At 39.4% G+C, this 22,662-nt stretch overlaps 1 protein-coding gene across 1 annotated transcript; it reads left to right on the plus strand.

Annotated features, from left to right (window-relative positions):
• Positions 1 to 4,226: 4,226 nt before the first annotated feature.
• Positions 4,227 to 12,937, plus strand: TFPI2 (tissue factor pathway inhibitor 2). The gene is made up of 5 exons (XM_058183442.1): positions 4,227 to 4,385; positions 5,326 to 5,505; positions 7,073 to 7,252; positions 9,813 to 9,986; positions 11,522 to 12,937. Exons 1-5 carry the CDS (start codon positions 4,301 to 4,303, stop codon positions 11,542 to 11,544), a joined length of 642 nt encoding a protein of 213 aa, XP_058039425.1. The 5' UTR covers positions 4,227 to 4,300; the 3' UTR covers positions 11,545 to 12,937.
• The last annotated feature ends 9,725 nt before the right edge of the window (positions 12,938 to 22,662 follow it).

Consider the following 22,662-nt stretch of genomic DNA (forward strand, 5'->3'; position numbering starts at 1 on the left):
CTCCAGATGACTCTTCGGGCCCTCTGCCTCTCATAAGTCCGACCCTCTGCCTCTCCAGCGTTGATGGAAAAACTCTGTCCCATGAGGAGGTCGCTGCCGCCGCCGCCGCCACCGCAACCCGAAAGCTACACCGCGATCGCCGCGGCCAGCGCCCCAGCACAAGGGCCCAAAGAGAACGCTGATACCTGCCACTCATCTCAGGCCTCACCAGCACAGATGGCAAGAAGCGCTGGTGGTCAAAAGGCTCCAGCGCCGAAGCTCAAAGGCTCTCCAATAACAGAGGCGATGACAAAAAGCTCCCAGTCCCTGAGGAAGCTGCCGCCGCCGCCGCCGCAGCCTGAAAGCTACACCGCGACCGCCGCGGCCAGTGCCCCAGCACAAGGGCCCAAAGAGAACGCTGATACCTGCCACTCATCTCAGGCCTCACCAGCACAGATGGCAAGAAGCGCTGGTGGTCAAAAGGCTCCAGCGCCGAAGCTCAAAGGCTCTCCAATAACAGAGAGCGATGACAAAAAAGCTCCCAGTCCCCTGAGGAAGCCGCTGCCGCCGCCGCCGCCACCGCCGCCGAAAACCCGGAAGTTCGGAGGCCCAGCCGCAGCCGCCGCAGCAGCCGCCCCAGCAGGAGCCTGGAAAACGCCAGCCGGCCCGATCGTCCCCAGGCCACTAGCTCGTCCAGCCTTACCCCGTTCGCTGCTCCTGATGTTCCCCCGGCCGGGGCTGGGACCGGAAGGTAAAAAATAGCCATCTCCCGGTCCCAGGCCCCCGAAAAAGGCCGCTCCCCCGTTCCTACGAAGATGTTTCACTGCGCCATCTTGGGCATGCGCAGAAACACATAACACATCTCTAATGATTTATTGAAAATATGGGTGAAGATGGGGGCCAATTGGTCAGCACAGACTTTTAAGCAAGGAGTTATCTTGTCTGGGCCTGGAGCTTTTCCTGGCTTTTGTCTGTGAAATAGGTCCTGCACTTCCTTTTCTGTGATCACTAGGGGTTGTGAACCCACTGAAATGGGGTCAGTTGTAGGAGGCTTGGCTCTTGTTGGTGTGTCTGAGATGGGGGTTGTGGAGATAGGTGGCTGTAGTTTCCTTTCAAACCTGCAGTAAAACTCATTCAGGTCATCTGCCAGTTGTTGATTACCTTCAGCCTGGGAAGGAGGTTTGCCATAGCTGGTGATATTTTTAAGAGGCCATGAAATACAATGCCTGCAATGCCTCAAGACAGTATAAGTAGTCCTCAACTTACGACCACAATTCCGGATCAAAATTTTTATTAATTTATAGAATAAAATATAAAAATAAAAAAGCAAATCATGGTACATAGAGGTGAGGAGAAGGGTAAAAGAAAAGTGAGGCCGAGAGGGGGCAAAAAAAGGGCATTGACTTCCGATTCCCTCTGAGGCAGTAGAATAAGGCATTAACATCCAACTTCAATTTTTTACTTTTCCATAATAGTATAAACTAGCCATTTGTAGATTATCAATCTAATCAATAAAACACAAAATCAAAAGTTTCATTTTATTCCACATCAAGCACAAAGTCCAGAAGCAGACTCCAAGTAGAAACAAAAGTACTTATATTCTTTTCTGTGATCAAAACTGTCAATTTAGCCATTTCTGTCAAGTCCATCAGCTTCTGTACCCATTCATCCATGGTGGGAATCAAAATGTCCTTCCATTTTTGTGTGTACAGTAGTCTTGCTGCCATCGACATATATAAGATCAGAATTCCAATTTTTTTCCCAAGTCTTTTTCCATTAGGTCCAAAAGAAAAATTTCTGGTTTAATCTTTATCTTCACTTTAAGAATTATGTGTATTAAGATATGAATCCTATTACAAGATTTCTTTGCTTTATCATATGTCCACCATAGATGGTAAAAGATCCCTTCTTTACATTTACATTTCCAACATTCATTTTACACTTTCACTTTCCAAAATCAGTTTCAATAATGTTTTATAAAACTTAGGAATAATATATTCATCACTACCACACAATAAGATTTCCAATTCATTTTTAACAAAGTCAAACCCATAACTCTTTTTATCTAGTTTAAACCTTTCTTTTAATTGTTGGTATGTGAACCAATGGCAAGCACAGCCTTCTAATTCTAACTCTGCCCTAGGGTCACCAGGAAAATATTATTTTATCATAAATCTATCAGTCCAGTTTTGCCACAATTTCTTTTCTTTTAAAAAAGCTTCTTGGGGATACCCAAAGAGACAACTTCACAGAAAACCTTGTTTTATATTAATTCCAAACTCTTAGTGTGGCACGTTTAGCAAAATGATTGTTGAAATCAACATTAACTTTAACTTTGTCATACCATAAATAACTGTGCCATCCAAACTTTAATTCATGACCTTCTAAATCAAGTAGCCTGTTACCCTGGAGGTTCAACCATTCTTTTAGCCAGACATGCATCAAAATACAGTTTCAAATCTGGTAAATCACAACTGAGCCCAAAATTTATGTTGCTAAGTTTGTTAAGTGAGTTTTGTCCCATTTTACAACCTTCCTTGCACAGTTGTTAAATGAATTATGACAGTTGTTAAGTGAATCTGCCTTCCCTGTTGACTTTGTCAGAAGACGGTAAAAGGTGATCATGTGACCCCGGGACACAGTAACTGTGATAAATGTGAATCAGTTGTCAACTGTCTGAATTTTGATAATGTGCCCATGGGAATGTTGCCATGGTTATAACTGTGAAAAATAGTCATAAATCAGTTTTTCAGTGATATTATAACTTTGAATGGTTACCAAATGAACTGTTGTAAGTTCATAGTGTAGTGATATCTACGGGACCGCCTACTGCTACCGAATACCTCTCACCGACCCGTGCGCTCTCACAGAGAGGGACTCCTCAGGGTGCCGTCAGCTAGGCAGTGTCGTCTGGCAACGCCCAGGGGAAGGGCCTTCTCTGTGGGGGCTCCCACCCTCTGGAACGAACTCCCCCCAGGACTCCGTCAACTTCCGGACCTCCGAACCTTCCGTCGCGAGCTCAAGACGCATTTATTCATCTGTGCAGGACTGGCTTAGATTTTAAATTCATAGATTTTAAATTTATAGGGGTTTTAAATTTGGTTTTAAGATTTATATTTATATTTTTAATATTTGGCATTAGAATAAGTTTTTTAATAGTTATTTTAATTGTATACAAATGTTTTATGTGCCTGTGAACCGCCCTGAGTCCTTCGGGAGATAGGGCGGTATATAAATTTGAATAATAAATAAATAAATAAATAAAAATATTTCTGTTCCAAAGGCTGCAGCTCAACGATTGATCACTTCCTAAATTTCTAGAACTAGCCTGTAAAGGGGGACATAACATAACTTTCTGTGAACCGGAGTTTTCCAATATATTGAACTATGATTCCCATCACCCAAATCATCATGGTTATGCTCATTCTTACTAGGGCACACTACATACATTGCTGTACAGACCAAAAGTTGGAAAACACCTTTCATAGCAACTGACCCCAATTTTAATTTTCCATTAGCTTCATTGTGATGTATTGGGGGGGGGGTTTATAAAAAGGTCTTTTAAACTGAACTTGATGCCTTGTGATTTCATATTATTGTTCATGTTGCTTCTTGACAACTGGATGGCCATGTTTTGTCATTGCCTTCTTAGGAAATTTTTTTCAACTACCTAGTCTGACCTCCAATCTTGGACTCTCACCCAGTTACTCTTTTCCATGTCAAGGCTGTTTAGCTTCTGGATCCAGGCAGTGCCATTCTGGTGTTGTGTTGTGAAGAAGTAGGAACACAGGTTAGCAGCCTCTTGATGAGGTATGGTATTCAGGCATGTGTTAAGCCACTTCTTGGACCAACTTCAAGTAATATTCTTTCAATCTACCACTACTTTCCTGTTTTAGTCTCTGGTTTTTCCAGCTTTATGCTATACTCATGTCATTCATAACTGTGGGGCCTCTCCTTCTCCATCTCGCTGGCTTCCTAATTAAGTCGTCCAGCCCGACTCATCCCTCTCTTTCCAAACATTACTCCTCTGAGGAGGGGAACCATTTCGGGAAACGTCAAAAAGGCGGCTGGAGGGTGGTCCTCTTAGTCCCGTTTCCACCACCCCCGCCCCCGAGAGAAATTTGCCTTGCTCCCAAATCACAGCATGAATCACCCGGACTCGGCCCACCTATTCCCAAACTGAGCTTGGAAAGGAGCCCAGCAGGAGGAGGCGGAGGGAGGGAAAAGGGATTTCAATAAAAAGGCGCGCGCGAGTTCTGAAGAGAACCAGCTTCGTTTGGGACTCACTCGCGGGTGTCTGGGTTGCTTTCGGCTCTGAATCATGGCTAGCCTTTGCGTCTTCTTGGTGTGCTCGTTGCTGCTGCTACTACTAGAGAGTTCATGTGCCCAGGAGACCCCACTGACAGGTAATCGGTGTAGGGAGCCGCTCTCCTTCACTCTCTTGAAAGGAAGTGGAAAAGGGGGAGGGAGCTCTGCGTCCAAACTGAATTTCGCTCTTCCTCTGGGAATGTGAACGGAGTTCTCGCTAGATAAGTGTCCCTTCACCAAGCCGCTTCGGGTGCTTCCCTCTTGCTTCCCACGGTGGAGCTTAAACTGTAGGGATGCAGATCGCGGGTTGAGATTTACCCCGGTGGAGTACCCGTGCTCGTATGAACTTCCCTAAAATTAGACTTCAAGGAAGAACCAGCGTGGCCCTAATAGGAGAGTGGTGATTTAAGCTAGTATGAAAAAAAACCTGTTGGATCTTGATATTCCTGTTTTTAGAATACTTTAGTGAGATATTCAGCAGCATTTAATACTCTTTACTTTTTCCTGTTTTTTCTTTTTCTTTCTCCATCAAACCATGGCATCCCTCTGAATTATTAACTAATTCTTTCTTGATTGGTGTCAAGATTTTTTGTATGCACATATGTATGTATTAGTCCTCATCCTGGCCCATTACTTGTAGAAGGAGTAGCAAAATATCAAGTTCTCAGAGAAGGAATGATAATGCAACTCATTCAATGCATCAAAGGTACATGCTCAGATGAATAGACTGAAATTAAGTATTTTGGGAAACCAGTGAATGAGCAGGACATATTTTCTTCCAGAAATGTTTTGAAATCAGGTCCAAAGGCTGAATAGAAAAATCTAAAGGAAATGCCTTCTTTCTCTTTTTTTCTGATTGAGGATGATATTTTTAAATTTTTATTATTGGAAACCTAGTTGTTATGCTGCTAATGAAGTGTTTGTAACATTTGGATTTTAAAGCATTTTTAAAATTATTTCTTAATTGTGTTTTATTCTCTATACCTAAGATTTGTACCAGAGTTGCTTGTCTCACTTATTTCTCTCTTTTTATGGCAGGGAGTACAGATATTTGTTTGCAGCCACCCCTTAAAGGACCCTGTCGGGCCATACATTACAGGTGGCATTATGACAGATATTCACAAACCTGCAAGCAATTTACGTATGGGGGCTGCAAAGGGAATGACAACAATTTCTTAGATTTTACAGAGTGTTCAGAAACATGCAAACGGATCAAAAGTATGTTATTGTTAAAATTTCAGTTCTCAAAGCAAGTGTGGATTAAATTAGATAAATTGTTATGATTGAAAAGTTTATTTTGCTTACTTTTATAGTTCACTTTGTTTAATTTATTAATCTGGTTGATAAAAAAATAAGTCCAAGTTTGAAACCTTATATCCTAGAATTAAGTTACCTTGAACTGCAACAACTTTCTTTGAGGAAGACATTGTTATAGGAATTAAATGTGTTTTATAAAGTTTACATGCATATCTTAAGATGCTTAGACTATTTTATCCAGACTTATTGGGTTATTTAGTTTCCCATTTGCTATATAATTTGTTATTCAAGCCATTGTGGGATTTCCTAAAATCTCTATTAATTGTATGATCTAGGCTAGTCTGCCACATGTATCAATCCTTTTTCCCATACTTTACTTCACTTCAGTTTTCTTAGACTGCAGCATCTGTGGTTGATAAAGCCAACAAAATCAAAGGCTACTGAGTTGTAAGTCAGCCAATAAGAGAAAATAAATATCTCTCTCTTCTGAATTTATGTTAGACGACAGGGCCCACATTTTCACTTAGCCCTAATGACAGAAACATGCTTATTATGCACTGGAATAAACTTGCCCCAAAACTGAAAACATTTATCTTCCTCTTGTGCCATCACTGCTATACCAGGGATGAAATCCAGCAGGTTTTGACAGGTTCTGGAGAACCGGTAGCAGAAATTTTGAGTAGTTTGGAGAAATGGCAAATATCACATCTGGCTGGCCCAGAGTGGGGTGGGAATGGAGATTTTGCACTATCCTTCCTCTAGGAGTGGGGAAGGAATGGGGATTTTGCAGTATCCTTCCCCTGGAGTGGGGTTGAAATGGAGATTTTGCGACGCCCACTAAGCCACACCACGCCTACCAAGCCATACCCATAGAACCGGTAGTAAAAAAAATTGGATTTCACCACTGTACTATGCCCCATACATTTTTAAAGCATGCCCAACCATCTCCTCTATTTTCTTGTGATATCAAGAAAGATGCGTGCTTCTTCTCTAGTGTAAACTGTGAGAAGAGAAAACAAAGATGATCAATGGTATGAATTGTGAAGAAAGATTAAAGAAACATATATAGCTTAGAGAAGAGGAACAAAAAATGGAGATGTGAACATACTTTTTAAGTACCTGAAATTGGCACCTGAGAAAGGACATAAACTTCTCCAGTGCCAACTAAGCAGTACAAGATTTAATGATACAGTTAGGATCAACTTACTGATAGAGTGCTCAGTAATCAAGTCAGTCTTTCAGAAAACTGAGCGGGTTGTTCTTCCATGTAGATCTGTTGGGGATGAACATGGACATCCAGCATGTTATTTTATTTCTAAAAAAAAAAAAAAAGATGCTCAACTTTTCCAACTGATAGGAAGACAAGGTTGAGGAATGACAAGTTCGACAAGTTACAATGACTAGTGACTAATTGTACACTGATGTCCATTGGGTTTCCTAGATTACTAATTAAGTTCTATACCAGATATAAAAGCTCATTGTGATGGTTTAATGTTCAATGTCTTCCTTGGGTTTGTTTTTATTTTAGAAGTGCCCAAAATATGCAGGCTGGAAAATGACCCAGGAATATGCCGAGGTTACATTGCAAGATATTTCTTTAATCTCAGAACGATGAGATGTGAAAAGTTTTATTATGGAGGATGTTTTGGAAATGAAAACCGATTTGACAGCCCAGACACCTGCATGGACTTCTGTTTGCCAAGAAGAAGTAATTAACATTTTATTACTAGGCAGATAACAATCTAGGAAGTTTATGAAGAGCCAGAAAGCAGAATTTATTCCCTTAACTTTACCTTTGTATTTGGCTTGCTTTGACCATTCAAAAGGTTTCTGTAGTAAATAAAATAATAAAGGTATATTGTTTCCATCATCTCTGTTGACATTTTGAATGATAATGTAATGTATCCCTGAACAGCCTCTTTTCTAAATTTAGCCCTTTGTTCTGTTATCTCAAACAAATCCTGCTTATATCTTTTGAGAATGAAATAAAATTATTTCTTCTTGCAACTAAAGTGAGAGAGATGCTTTAACTATGCTTTAACTTTTGAGGTTTGGATGGGGAAGATCTGAGACATTAGTTGTCCACACCTTGGCAAATAGATATGGTTTTTATAAGAGGGAGGGGAAGATTCCATACCTGCTTCCGCTATATATCAGCTGATGCTGTCAAAGTCACCTATTATCAATACTTGTAAATAAGTCTGTCTCATTCACCTGTTATCTTTTGAAAACATTGTGCTTTATTTTAGCCTCTCGAAATTTTGAAGCAATAATCTATTTTCTTGACGTAATTTCTAACCGCTTCTAGTCTTATCCTGAGTTGGTTTTGACCCATACTATAAGTACTAAATGAACTGAAAGATCCATTCAGCCTATCATTTTAGCTGTTCCTAAAAATCCCCAATTTTGAAAAATTTTATGCCTGACATTCTAGTTTATAAGATAAACCTACTGCTTTTCACAAAAGTTGTGAAAAGACATTTCACAAACATATTAAGGCAGAAAAAGCATATCTTCAGAGTATTAAAGAACAATTAATCAGAGGAATGACTTGCGTCCTGAAATTGTGGGTGCTCCAATACTGGAGGTTTTAAAGAAGAGATTGGATAATAATTTATCTGAAATAGAATAGGGTTTCCTGCTTGAGCAGAATGTTGGACTAGAAGATCTCAAAGATCCCTTCTAACTCTGTTATTCGGTTAAGCAGCTGTATTCTTTGCAGGGCTAATGGCTGCTTCAAATATTTTTGAGTATAGATTTGAGTTGCCTTTATGAGTGTGTGCACAGATATTCAGACTTGTATTCAGTTTGGTTTCCTAGCAGTACCAAAAGAAGCATATCTGTGTACATGTACAGACAAGTTATTTAGCATCTAGCAAAGATTATGACTTCTTTAACTATTATGTGAGGCATGTGCTGGAAGTGTGAGGCAGTGCCAGGGACCTTTTATCACATGTGGTGGGAATGCCCAAAAGCTGCAAAATTTTGGCTCCAGATTAGACAATGGATAGAGGAGATGCTAATGCAAAATATAGAAGCAAAACCGGAATTCGTTCTACTGGGTATTAGAGAGGGCAAATACAACAAGAGCACAATTTTTCTAATGTTACACATTCTAACAGCTGCAAGATTAGCCTTTGCACAAAAATGGAAAAACAAAAAGACCCCCACAGAAGAAGAAGTGTTAGCTAAAATATTAATTTGTGCAGAAATGGATAGATTGACCTTGGAACTTAAAGATAAGAACAAATCAGAGTATTATGAAATCTGGAACAAATGTTATTATTGGCTGGAAAGGAGGGGAATTGCTGGGATATAGGACCATTGACGAGTAAAATGCTAGGAAATGCTTGGAAGTTTTTATGCTAATTTGTTATAATAGATACGATGGACTTAGATATCAAAATAACCTATATGGATGAAAGATTATTCGTATTCGAAATGTGATAATTAGTGTAAATATGTATAGAGATAAGGAAGTGTATCAATTATATGACAAAATTTGATGAAAATGTTTAAACCGGAGATGTCACGCTGTGTCCATTGTTTTTAATTTGTATTATAAATCAAAAACTTTTTTAAGAAAAACAATTATGTGAGGCATGTTTTAATTCCACTGATGTGATTGTAAATCACCTCTTTGGAATGTTTGCACAGCTGAATTTTTACCACTAGCAGTACGTTCCTTCCTCACATTTTCAGATATTTCCGGCAAATGAACTGTACTGAATTTACTTTTTATTATTATTATTTGGAGATACATCTGAAATGTCTTTCCATATAAACCATCAGGAAAAATAGAAATTTCAACTATTTCCCCCTTCCAAGAGAGATTCTCTGGTATTCTGTTGTTGGAAAAAGTTTCTTAACTAGTTACTGCTTTTTTCAGAATGAAGGAGAAATACTTGGGAGAGGTGTATGAGTTGTTTTTCCTTGAATGACATAATAAGGGAGAATGACTGGAATTACTGTACATATTTTGCTTTACATCAGGTACCTTATCTTTTAGCAGTTGCAAAGTTGTAATTGACATTCCTCCCTTTCTGTAGGACAGGAATGTCACATCTGAATATAAAAGGAGCAGGGAGACAAAACTTCAATTGCAGATTTAGGCAAATTTATTCCACCTGATGCTTATGGTTAGTTAGTTAACAAAAAATAGACTGCTATTATTATTATTTTTTAAATTGCCCATGTTTGTTGTTGTAATCCTGCATTTAAAGCATGTCATATACTAATGATTTTTTTCTTTTCTTTTTCTTTTAAAGCTGCTCCTTCATTTTGTTACAGTCCAATAGAAGAAGGATCATGTTCAGCTTCAGTCTCTCGCTTTTATTACAATGCTAGGACAAAAACATGTGAGAGGTTCACCTACTCTGGCTGTGGCGGCAACAATAACAACTTTACCACAGAAAAATCCTGTCTCAGGATCTGCAGGAGAAGTAGGAATCTTTCCTATTACTTTGCAGGGGTGGAGGGAGAGTGGCAGGTGATGGCCAAATCTGGCCCTAGGTTCAGTTTAATTTTTCCAATAAGCAACCAGATTGGAAGATCATTTAAAAGCAATTTATCAAAGTACTTTAATAAAGTGACATCTCCCAATGAGGGGGGGAGGGGGGAAAACCTGGCAAAATAGCCTACATTTACTTTTAATGTTTGCACAACAGAGAACTTCAAAATAAAAGTTGATTGATTTAGAAATAATAATCTGTCCAATTGAACCTCCCAATAATATGCATAGCCATAGAAAAGAGCATTGCATTCAAATTTTTTTTAAAAGGAACATTTGTAAGAGAAAAATGTCAGAATGGGTATGGGTAAGATATATTCTCAGTGCTTTCCAACACTGGGCCCAATGGTGGGATTCAGCCAGTTCGCACCACTTCGGGAGAACCGGTTGTTAACTTTCTGAGCAGTTTAGCAAACTGGTTGTTGGAAGAAATCATTAGGGAAGAGAACTGGTTGTTAAATTACTTGAATCCCACCACTGACTGGGCCTGAATATTCGCTTTATTCATGGAGGCCTGCAAACAGCTGAAAACAAAACTTTTATCTGCAAGATATTGAATGTTTTCTTGTTATTTCTGGTTTCTAAAAGTAAAACTTGAAAGTAAAGTTTTATGGCAAATTATTGGCAGTATATTTAGAAAAGCAAATTTGAAATACAAGAAAACCCATGCTAGTTAGCCAGTGCAACAATACTATAAAAAGCATGTTTCAAGTATTATGAAGCCCATACTGTGTGTCCCTCACGGGGGGGAGTACCAGAAAGCAGAGTGTAAACTTTTCCGTCAATACTCACAAAATATTCAGTGGACATGATTCTGTTATAGCACAGGTGATGAATATGCTTTTCCTTTAGGCAGGCTAAATGAATCTGATTTTCTAGTACTTTCTTCTTCCCATGTAGGATGTTGGGACTATTAAGGAAGGTGAGGGGTATTGAAAGAAAGCACAGCCAGCCAGGAGTAAAGTGTAAAGAATTATAAGGCAGCTGAAATATCTGTGGTTTTATAAAGGACTATCTTGAAATTAGGCACCAAGAAAATATTTGGGTGGTTTAGTAATTTAAAATGGGAGAGTGTAAAATTAGAAAGTCTGCTAAACTTTGCTAATATTGCAAGATTATTCTGATGGTATAAGAATTATTTTGAAATAATTTTGAAGAGAAAGAAAGGTGTGATTCAAATGCTTTTAAACACTGACACTAGTGCAATGACAAGTGTGCAAATTGGGAGCTCCCAATAAATTTGTTCTGAATTTTGCTTGTCTAAGTCAGCTTTTGGCTTGTCCAGGCAGAATGGGAGTGAGTTTAATAGTGATCTTGGTTTTAACACTGGTAATCTCCCCTAGATTGGTAAATCATCCCAAATTGCTTATGATCCCTCAGATAAGTTTTGCCCATCATTTTAACATTTAAATTAATGTGATCAAATTATCCCTGAAAATGATTCAATCTGTATTTTATTCTTAATAGGAACCAGGAAGCAAATTTTGTGAGACCAAAGAAATGGATGAATACAAAAAATCTCTCCAGCAAATGAATGCTGCACAGTTTCCTAAATCTGAGAATCTGAACTATTTGAATTTACTGGGAGCTATAATTTATTACCTTATTATATACAGAAAATATTATGATCATTTCTCAAATATAGGAAATTACTATTGTGTAATTTTAATTCATTATAATACCATTGAAGGCATGTTATATAATTATAGACTCTTCTTCCCTTTTTTGTAATCGTTCCTCAGTTGATTAACCATCTGGGTTCTAGTAGCCTCGCATGATCGCTGTTCTGTTGGAGTGGGTAAAAGGGCAAAATAATAATAATTCTTCATTTCTAGTCTTGAAAGCAGCTGTGCTATCATGAGGCCTGAGGAGCTAACCTAAGTGCTGATCAGGTCTGGTGGAGTGAGTTGTCTAGACAGTAATCCAACTGGTCCAATCTGATATAAAGGTGTTGGGGACTAGAGGCCTGGGATGACATCCATCATCTCAGATGTTTGTAGTAGTCATGCCTAAACATCGGACAGAAGGAGAAGGGGAGAAAGAAAAGGAAGAAAAAATCTGTTCATGGAGTGAATGGAACGGCTGAAGAGAAAGTTGTAAAGAGATATAATGTGCAGAATAGTTGTTGGTTCATAGTCGAAAAGGGAGAAGAAAAGTCCATGGGTGGCTTCTCTGGAAAAACAGAAGTGAAGACCCAGAAGGATAAAAGCTTCCCCAAATGCTTAGAAGGGAAGGAGAACATCAGTTATTGGACCAAAGCCCTAGTTTATCCCCCAATGGAGAAACATGGCTGTTCAGCTGAGCAGTTCCAGGAGAAAGTCAACCCACACTGAGTGCACTACTACAGTAAATTCCAGTCAATTCATTTGTTTTACTCTTTCTCTTGTCAATCCCAAAAATGAGGGAAGAAGACAGAAAGAAAGGGTGAAGGAGAGTTAGGAAGGGCTTGTCTCTGGGAGGAAGATCTAGGAGGAAACCTGCACTTGGTGAATGCCAGTACTGTGTTAAATTCTGCATAATTGAGATTCTGAATTATGGGTTGTTCCAAGGTTCCTTTTCCAAAAAGCATCTGGACTTTCTTGGTTTATTCCTCGAAAATGTTTCACTTCTCATCCAAGAAGCTTCTTCAGTTCCGGCTGAATGATGGGGAATGGAAGGGTTTATATTCTTAGCAGTCATCTGGTTGTTAGCACTCTTGAGGGTTGGTCATTTAGCTTTCTGAGAATAATCGAGGCCACTTATCTATATCCTCAGAATCAGAGTGCAAACGAGTTTGGAGCATTTTTGGGACTGTTGTATATTCTATTGTCATAAATACCTGCTGTGAATAAATTCATTATACGTGATTTAAAAAGCAAAATGCCTCCACTGTCTTATTTCTTTCTACCAATTGTTATCCTTGCAAAACAATATATCTCCAGTTACAGTTCCTGGTCCTTCCCAAAGTTCATGTGGGCATGGATAACAAAAAATAATTCTGCCTAGAACACAGGTGTCAAACCTGTGGCATCATATGATGTATTGTGATGTTTTTCCCTTCACAGAGCTGGGGTGGCCGTGGCCTGTGCGTGTTGCATCCGGCCCATGGGCCACCAGTTTGATACCCCTGGCCTAGAATATCATAGTTACTATCAGCATAACCAGAATGGACAGTCCTACCCTTGTTTCCTGTCAGATTAGAACTGGAAGACGAAAATATTGCTAGTTCTGACTAGCAACAGAACTAGGAAGAGATAACAATGGAGTTCATTCATCAAGCTAAGCCATTTGATGATATGTTTGACTTTGATTTAGTAAGTTGTGTGAAATCATTCACTGTATTTTATTTAATTAATCAGTGTTAAGCAAAAATGTGAATCTGATCAATCTTTAGAAAATCCTTGAAGCGTTTCATGGATGTCAAAAATTCTTAGCTTTCTCTTATTTGTGGCTTTTCCCAACTTTATAACAAATTAATGTAAATATAATGTAAATATAAATGTACAATATGCTTCATTATATTGTTCTACAGAAATGTTCTATTTTTGAGAAAATAAGAATTATTGCATACAAGGCAGGAAATATCAGCATCTCCATTTTTAAAAAAATGTTTCAGTTGTCAATATTTTTTTTTCCTTGATCAGTTTAAGACATTCCTAAGCAAATGTAGAATAAATTTAATTAAAATTTAAAAAAAGATAAATCCCAAGTTAACAGACTCAATTGCTGTAAAAAGTGTGAAGCTGGGTATTAATAAGAAAATGAATTAGTTATGATGCTAATAAATATTTTGTTATGTTAAATTAATTTCTGACCATGAAAATGACAAATATACTTTTTTGAGGCAGCTGATAGACATCTTTAAAAGCTTTCATTATTCAGCTGATGCATTCTGCTGCAGTATCTTTTAATTTTTGAGAAAGTTAAAAGGGTGATGACTTGGTAACTGCTAGACCATTCCAGTAGGGTCAGAGATCCCAGTACAAAGCAATGAGGCTAAAGTGGACCTGCCAACAGATTTCCTTGGCACCCACAAAATCCCTCTTCTACCTTATTTTATTTTTTAATGTATTTTTATTAATATTAATTTAAAGGAACCAACCTCAAACATAACTTTTTTTGTCTTTATATCTTACATCTTTATATCCTATTTCACTGAGGATAGTTACACAGCATAGGCCAGGGGTGTCAAACTCAATTTCACTGAGGGCCGCCTCAGGGTTGTGCCTGACCTGGGGGGAGGGGTGTGGCAGGATGGGCAGGCCAGGATGGGTGTGGCCAGCTGGATGTCACTCGTGTAGGTGGTGCCTGTGGTGGCCTGAGTGCTCTGCCAGTGAAAATGGGCTACTGAGCTCTGCTTTTGGCTGCCACGGCCTCCTGCAACCCTCTATCAGCAAAAATGGAGCTGGAGAGTGTTGCCCATGGCCCTCACGAGCTCTGTTTTCAGCTGTGATGGCTTCCTGCAACCCCCTGCCAGTGAAAACAGACCTTGGGAGGGCTGCCTACAGTTTCCAGGGTAGCTCCAGGGTAGCTCCATGGGCCAGATCTAAGCACCCTGTGGGCTGGATCTGGCCCCAGGGCCTTGAGTTTGACACCCCTTGCATAGGCCTTTGATCTGGAATTCCTTTTTGGACTTCCCAGGGACTGTTGTTGCCCATGCATGTCCTAAAGCAGTCCTTCTTCTTAGCTTCTGAGCTCAGCCAAGGTCAAACCAATTGTTCCTTCCTGTGGTTTGCCAATGCCTCTGGTCCTCAGGTATAGGCATTTTCTTAGAAAATAAAGATATGGACAGCAGCACACAATAACTTAGCCTACATAACTCTCTCTTTATGTATCCACATGTGTGTACTTGGCTACACCCATCGTGGCAGCCATTTTATGAAGTTCCCATAACATGCATTAAAAATTCCAAATGTGCATATTGGTCCCAAAACATGATTATCCTTCTAATACAGAATTCTAAACATAAACCAATTGCTTAAAACATGGAATCACCAGAAATATCCAAAAACAGCTACAAAGCCCTGCCCCCCCCCCAAGATATTGCCGTTTAATCTTACAGAAACATTTACCGTGCATTTATTAATCTAACTATATTCAATAAGATTTTGGTAATCTTATAATGCAATAATTATCTCTTCTTGCCCTTTGTTCTTCTTTTTCTTTAGAATTTCACTTGTTAATTATCTCTGCCTATGTGCTGGTATATAGTTCAATCCATACTGTATTTTGTAACATTTTACAGCATGTCCAGGCTATAAATAAAACATACTGGAAATAATTGAAATTGTTTCTGATTTTAAGTATCTGAGTGTTGAATATTTGTTCTGTTAAACCTTGTCTCCTTAATTAATTGTTTCTACAATCTATGTATATTTTAGACCCATCTTTGAATTACATGTTATACATATGGTTCAATAAATAATTCCCACAAAATTGCCTAATTACATGATGCAATTTTCATATTAATAATTAAAAAGAACAAATACATCTACAGAATTATTTTGTCTGATGAAAAAGAAAAATACTTGTGGAGGACTGAAAGAAATGGCCTATCACTTATTGTAAATTCCTTGGATCAGTTCTGCATTAATTTGATTGAGGTATTATGGGCATAAAAAGAGCCCTGTGTGAGCTCTCCATATATGGAGATTTTCCAGATTTCAGAGGAACTCTAGGACAGGGATCTCCAGCTTTGCTGGCTGAGATTTTCTGGGAGTTGAAGTCCACAAATCTTAAAGTTGCCAACGTTGGGGATCCCTGGTCTAGGAGATAATGTAGCACAAGAGTCCCTCAGAGCATGCTGGAGGAACACAAAAGTTTGGTGTTGACCAATCTGATTGGTCTCTCTTGACCATTATCTTGTATTGATAAGGGTAGTAAGGCATAGTTATTTTTCTGCCCTAATTGCAGAAGGCAAATCAGTAGCTTTCTTTGAGGATAAGTGGAACCCAGAGGAACATTTACACTAGTGGGCCTCAACCTTTTGGTCACCAGGGACTTGTTCCATGGAGAAAGACTTTTCCACAAATCACAGGGGGAGTGGTTTTGCATGCTGCCTGCATCCTGCAGATGGGACTTCGTTTGTTTGTGGGGACTGGTTGCTGGGTCCACGGACCTGGGTTGGGGATCTCTGATTTAGAGGACTACTGGGACACATATTGAATAAATTTGCTCAACAGTGGATTGCAGATATAGGGATTCTATCGAGATGTCTGATGCCATCAAGGATTTTTACCAGTGTTGGACGTTGTGGAGGCAATAAGGCAATAAGAAAGAACAGAGAGACCGCTGGTACCAGGAAAACCGTTCCCTACTGACTCAGAGGAATGGGTTTGCTTTAAAGGGGTCTCCTGGTACCAGCGGTCTCTCTGTTCTTTCTTATTGTCTTATTATATGTCCCCCAGGAGGAGCAGTTGGAGGTGCTATGGCGTTGTCATGATGCGCACACTGCAGGCCATTTCAGGTACTTAAAGACCATGCACCTCACCAACCACCAGTTCTGGTGGCCTCAAATGAAAGGGACATCAAGGAATATGTAAAGAGCTGTGTGATATGTACGTGTGTGATTTGTTTGTATGTGTATGTGAATATGTAAATAGCTGTGTGATGTGTGCTACCATGAAACCCCAACCAGGCAAGACACGAGGCCTGTTGCAGCAAGCTCTGCAGAACAATGGGAACAGATAGCTATGGACTTTGTCATAGAGCTGCCGGCCAGTCGGGGCGATACAGTCATCTGGACCGTGATAGACTTATTTTCTAAATAGGCCCATTTCATAGCCTGCCCTGGTCTCCCCTCTGCAAGGAAGTTGGCCAAGTTATTTATAGTCCATATCTATCGTCTCCATGGTGTCCCCCAGAGGATGATTTCGGATAGGGGGGTGCAATTTACTGACAGATTCTGGTGGGATTTCCTGACCAAAATTGGGGCATCCCAGGGTCTTAGTTCGGCGTTTCACCCTGTGACCAATGAGGCGGCAGAAAGAACCAATGCCATGGTGGTGCATTACCTATGGTGTTATGTTAAACATTGACAGACCGATTGGGTGGATTTACTCCTGTTTGCTGAGGTACCATATAATAACGCTATCCATAGCAATACAGGATATATTCCACTCCAAGTAGAAATGGGACGAGAACTCATTCCAATACCAGAATACCCTAGAGCTGCCCCATTTGATGGGGGGATCCAGGAGTGGACAGACTGAACAAAGGGCGTGTGGTGAGTAATAGCAGAGGTGTTTAGTCAGGTGATGGCAGGCTACAAATGACAAGCGGACAAAAAACAAAGGCCACAGCCTACGTTCAAAGTGGGTCAGATGGTGTACCTATCCACCAAATATTTGAAGCTAAACCTACCTTTTAAAAAACTCAGACTGAAATACATAGGGCCCTTCCCCATTGTATGGGTGACAAACCCAGTGGCCATACAGCTTCATCTTCCCCGGCTGCTGAGGAGAACCCATCTGGTTTTCCATAGCAGCCTACTCAGGACAGTCCACATTGCTAAGATAAGGGCACCTGCTGTGACACCCTCACAGCCTGTCATGTGGGGGGAACAGCACTATGAGGTGGAAGATATACTGGATACATGATGCCACAGGGGAAAGGTCCAATATTCGATAGTATGGAAGGGGTATCCACTGTCAGAGGCATTCTGGAAGGCCAGTACACACGTCAACACCCCTCAACCACCATTTCATAAGCAAAATCCAGGGAAACCAGGGGAAAGTTAGCCCAGAATTGTCCTCACTGTGGTATTTGTGTTCCAAGTCCCGGCTCCATGGTGGGGGGGGCGCTATGTCAGCCCCAACACATGGCTGTGTGACGGAGCTGTCGCTATGGTGGGCACGGTGGCTCTAGCAGCGCAGCAGCTCCAGCGGTATCCCAACTCCCCAGTGCACTCACCTGGCAACTGGGCGCACTGTCACCTCTCCCTCCCAGCCTGCCTTTTCCCCACAAAACAGCTGAGAGGCATGCCAGCCATGGAGGAGTGGCATACTCTGGGGACTGGAGGCGCAATCTGATGACATTGCCAGGCCTGCGGCGGCCTCCTCTGGACTTTTGCAAGGAGCATGGCCAGCTGGCTGAAAGCGCAGGTGGAAATGGGGAGGAGCTAATTGCACAATGGCTAACCAGTGAGGTGGGGCTGGATTAAGGGTCACTTGGATGGTAAAGCTTTATAAGGTGGTGGGGAGCACGGAGCATTAGCTCCAACAGTACCTCCTGTAGTAGTTTATGGATGTCACTTCGTACCGGTAAACAGGATTCAAACCATCATTTGCTTGTTTGTTTTTTGTTGTTGTTTTTAAAATAGTTTTTATTGAGCTTTTTACCTTTGAAAACAGGGGCGAAAAACAGGGACAAAAACACAGCAAAAAACAAGACATACATAACAGTACAATATACGCTATTTTTACAGCCTTCTGTATTGACATACATATTCTCTGTTTTTGTTCAATTCTTCTACTCAATACATATATTTACATTACATTTATTTACATAATTAATACGAGGTTAACAATAATTAGTGATTTATAGTTCTGTATTTCAGGAATATTAACTTAAATTTCTCAATTTTTATTTTGATTTCTTTTTCTAACCATTTATACATTTTGTTCACACTCTATAATAGTCTGAATCTTCTTTGAATCAATTCAAACCATCATTTATTTGTGGAGTTTTCATTGTATATCGGAACCTGACACTCTAATGATTTTTACTCCCTCACTAAAATCAGCAGTTGGCATGCTCCATTATGCAACAGTGTCTTCCTGTGGGTTATGTTTTCTCTGTTACTGTACCTGCCCTGTGGAATAGCATCTCCCTTGAGATATTCCTGGCCCTGTTAAACTTTTGTTTCCACATGCATTGGACTGGGAGGTTAAATGAGTCCTCTTAATTAGTTGATTTAGTTACTGTTATGGCTCAAAGTAGAATTTTGGCCCCGGGAAAGTGTTCTAGTATTCTTTTTCTATATACGTGTCTTTATAAATTGTGTTATTCTTTTGAGGGTTTTAACTCTCTGTATGCCACCTAGAGTCTCTTTGTAGGATGGGTGGTTATATAAATTGTCTAAATAAATAAATGAATGCCAGCACAGGATTTTATTGAACAGAAGCAAAATACAAACAAGTACCAAGCTTCTGAGATATGGGCGCATACTAATTACTCTCCCAAAAGGTTTAATAATAAACAGCAGTAGGTTAATGGACGATTTATTTTTGTCAGACGTTTAGGAAACTAAAATAGTGGTCACTGTGTATTCAAGGCAAAGCAATAAATCCTAGTCCCATTATAGTCACCGCCACATTACGCACATGGAGAATGAATTAAAGCTTCAGCCAATTACTGAATGATTTTTGTATCTTATTTTTTTCTAAATTGCAACATATCTACACATTATAACTATTCTTTGTTACTTAATAATTATACAAAACCAAAGCCATGCCTTATTAAAAGAGAGTATCAACAGGAATCAATCTTACCTGGCGTATGTTCTTGAGAATTTACAGTTATTTATAAAAACATAAGCTGAATATATTATATCATAAGCTGAATTCCATAACTTATCCCTTGCCAATGTACATTTTGAACCAGCTCAGCTTACTAATAACAGTTCTCTTTGCTTGTTCTTTATTGTAGTCATAAAGACTCATTGTGGTCTCCTGAGGAAAAATGCATATTGCCTTTTTATAGTAACATATAATCTGCAGTAATGTACTTGAGTAAAAGGGAGCTAAAAGCCTAATATTACAACCCTATAGACACCTAGCTAGAAATAAACTTCAGGCTGGAGAGCCAAATCCAGAAACAGTCCAATCTGGATTGTTTTTCAGATGGTCTAATTTAAGTTGACAGAAGCAACACTGAGGGAAAAAGAGGGCTTCATTATTTCAACCTATTATGGAGAACCATAAAAGGTTGCAACTCACAGTTTTTTGTGTTTCACACATTCATATGAAATTTGTAGGTAAGTGCATTTCACTAAAATTTAATACAGCATAATGAATTCAAGCATTATGATTTATAAAACATGGTATATGATTTAAAAGATCTTGTCAGCCCAGCCAATTATAGTATATTTAAGAAACTATGATTAAGCCATTGAAGTTAGCACGATTTATAAAGCAAGCTAGTAAGAATTATTGACAATCTTGAAACACTGTTATTCTTGTTATATCTAAAATAATGTATTAATTATGGGACATAAAGTATGTCCATAAGTTGAGTAAGACTATTTCCCTTGTCTGTCTCTAAAGTTCTTAACAGTATAGTAAAGTTACTCTCATGTTACTCTTCTAGCACAATTCTGTACCTGAATGAAAACTGGAAACAGGGATTTAACTCAAAAATATATCAAGAAATAGATTTTTTGAGGGGTGGGGAGGAAGTTTGAAAAGTTTTGTAGCTTCTCACTTATCATAAAGACTGGGAAGTAGGCCAGGAAACAAAACCTAGGATAACCTAAACAGGGAAATTTTAGCCTGCAAAAGAGAAAACTGTGAAATAGAATAGAATAGAATAGAATAGAATAGAATAGAATAGAATAGAATAGAATAGAATAGAATAGAATAGAATAGAATAACAGAGTTGGATGTGACCTTGGAAGTTTTCTACTCCAATCCCCTGCTTAAGCAGGAAACCCTAAACCACTTCAGACAAATGAAGTGGTTATCCAACCTCTTCTTAAAAACTTCCACTGTTGTAGCACCCATAGCTTTTAGAGGCAAGTTGTTCCACTGATTAATAGTTCTAACTGTCAAGAAATTTCTTCTTATTCTAGGTTCCTTCTGTCCTTGATTAGTTTCCATCCATTGCTTCTTGTCCTACCCTCGGGTGCTTTTTGGAGAATAGCTTGACTCCCTCTTCTTTGTGACAGCCTCTGAGGTATTGGAACTAGTGGTGGGTTTCTATCAATTCACACCAGTTCAGGCAAGCTGGTAGTGGCAACAGTGAGCTGAGTGCAAACTGGTTCGCTCTGACTGTCAGCTGGGCACTTCTGCCCGCCCCTGCACTATACCTACCTATATTCATTCATTTTTAACCCAGCTGATAGGCGCGGCACAGCGGATTGCCGTGCCTCAGCTGTTCTGAAATGCAAATAGATTAGCAGATGATGCTGTTAATATGGCTCTGCACTACATCCTACAACATCTTGAGTCTCCAAAGACCTATGCAAGGGTCCTCTTTGTAGACTTTAGTTCAGCATTCAATGCAATCATTCCAGACACTCTTCTAACTAAGCTAAACCAGCTACAGATACCGGAACAGACTTGTAAGTGGATCACAAGCTTCCTAACAAACAGGAAGCAGCAGGTGAAGCTAAGCAAGATCACATCTAATACCTGTACAATTAGCACAGCCCCCCCCCCCAAGGCTGTGTGCTCTCCCCACTTCTCTTCTCTCTGTATACCAATGACTGCATCTCCAAGAATCCATCTGTTAAGCTACTGAAGTTCGCAGATGACACAACAGTGATTGGTCTCATTCAAGACAATGACGAATCCGCATATAGATGAGAGGTCGAATGACTAGCCTTGTGATGCGACCAAAACAATCTGGAACTGAACACACTCAAAACCATAGAAATGGTGGTAGACTTTAGGAGAAACCCTTCCATACTTTCACCTCTCACAATACTAGACAACACAGTATCAACAGTAGAAACCTTTAAATTTCTAGGTTCTATCATATTGCAAGATCTAAAATGGACAGCTAACATCAAAAACATCATCAAAAAAGGACAACAAAGAATGTTTTTTCTGCACCAACTCAGTAAGCTCAAACTGCCCAAGGAGTTGCTGATTCAGTTCTGCAGAGGAATTATTGAGTCTGTCATTTGCACCTCTATAACTGTCTGGTTCGGTTCTGCAACCCAACAAGAAAGACACAGACTTCAGAGGATAATTAGAACTGCGAAAAAATAATTGCTACCAACCTGCCTTCCATTGAGGACGTATATACTGCACGAATCAAGAAGAAGGCCGTGAAAATATTTACAGATCCCTCACATCCTGGACATAAACTGTTTCAACTCCTACCCTCAAAATGACGCTATAGAGCACTGCACACCAGAATAACTAGACACAAGAACAGTTTTTTCCCGAAGGCCATCACTCTGCTAAACAAATAATTCCCTCAACACTGTCAAACTATTTACTAAATCTGCACTACTATTAATCTTCTCATCGCATCACCAATCTCTTTCCACTTATGACTGTATGACTGTAACTTTGTTGCTGGTAAGCCTTATGATTTATATTGATATATTGACCATCATTTGTGTTGTAAATGTTATACCTTGATGAAGGTATCTTTTCTTTTATGTACACTGAGAGCATATGCACCAAGACAAATTCCTTCTATGTCCAATCACTCTTGGCCAATAAAAAATTCTATTCTATTCTATTCTATTCTATTCTATTCTATTCTATTCTATTCTATTCTATTCTATTCTATTCTATTCTATTCTATTCTTTATATTCTATTCTATTCTATTCAATGTCCTTGTGCAAAGTGAACCAGTTGAAACCCACCACTAATTGGAACACTACTATCAGTCCTTCTTTTCATCAAACTAGACATACACAATTCCAGCAACCGTTCTTTATATGTTTTAGCCT

The sequence above is a fragment of the Ahaetulla prasina genome, chromosome 4 (genome assembly GCF_028640845.1).
Source record: "Ahaetulla prasina isolate Xishuangbanna chromosome 4, ASM2864084v1, whole genome shotgun sequence".
Lineage (NCBI taxonomy): Eukaryota > Metazoa > Chordata > Lepidosauria > Squamata > Colubridae > Ahaetulla > Ahaetulla prasina.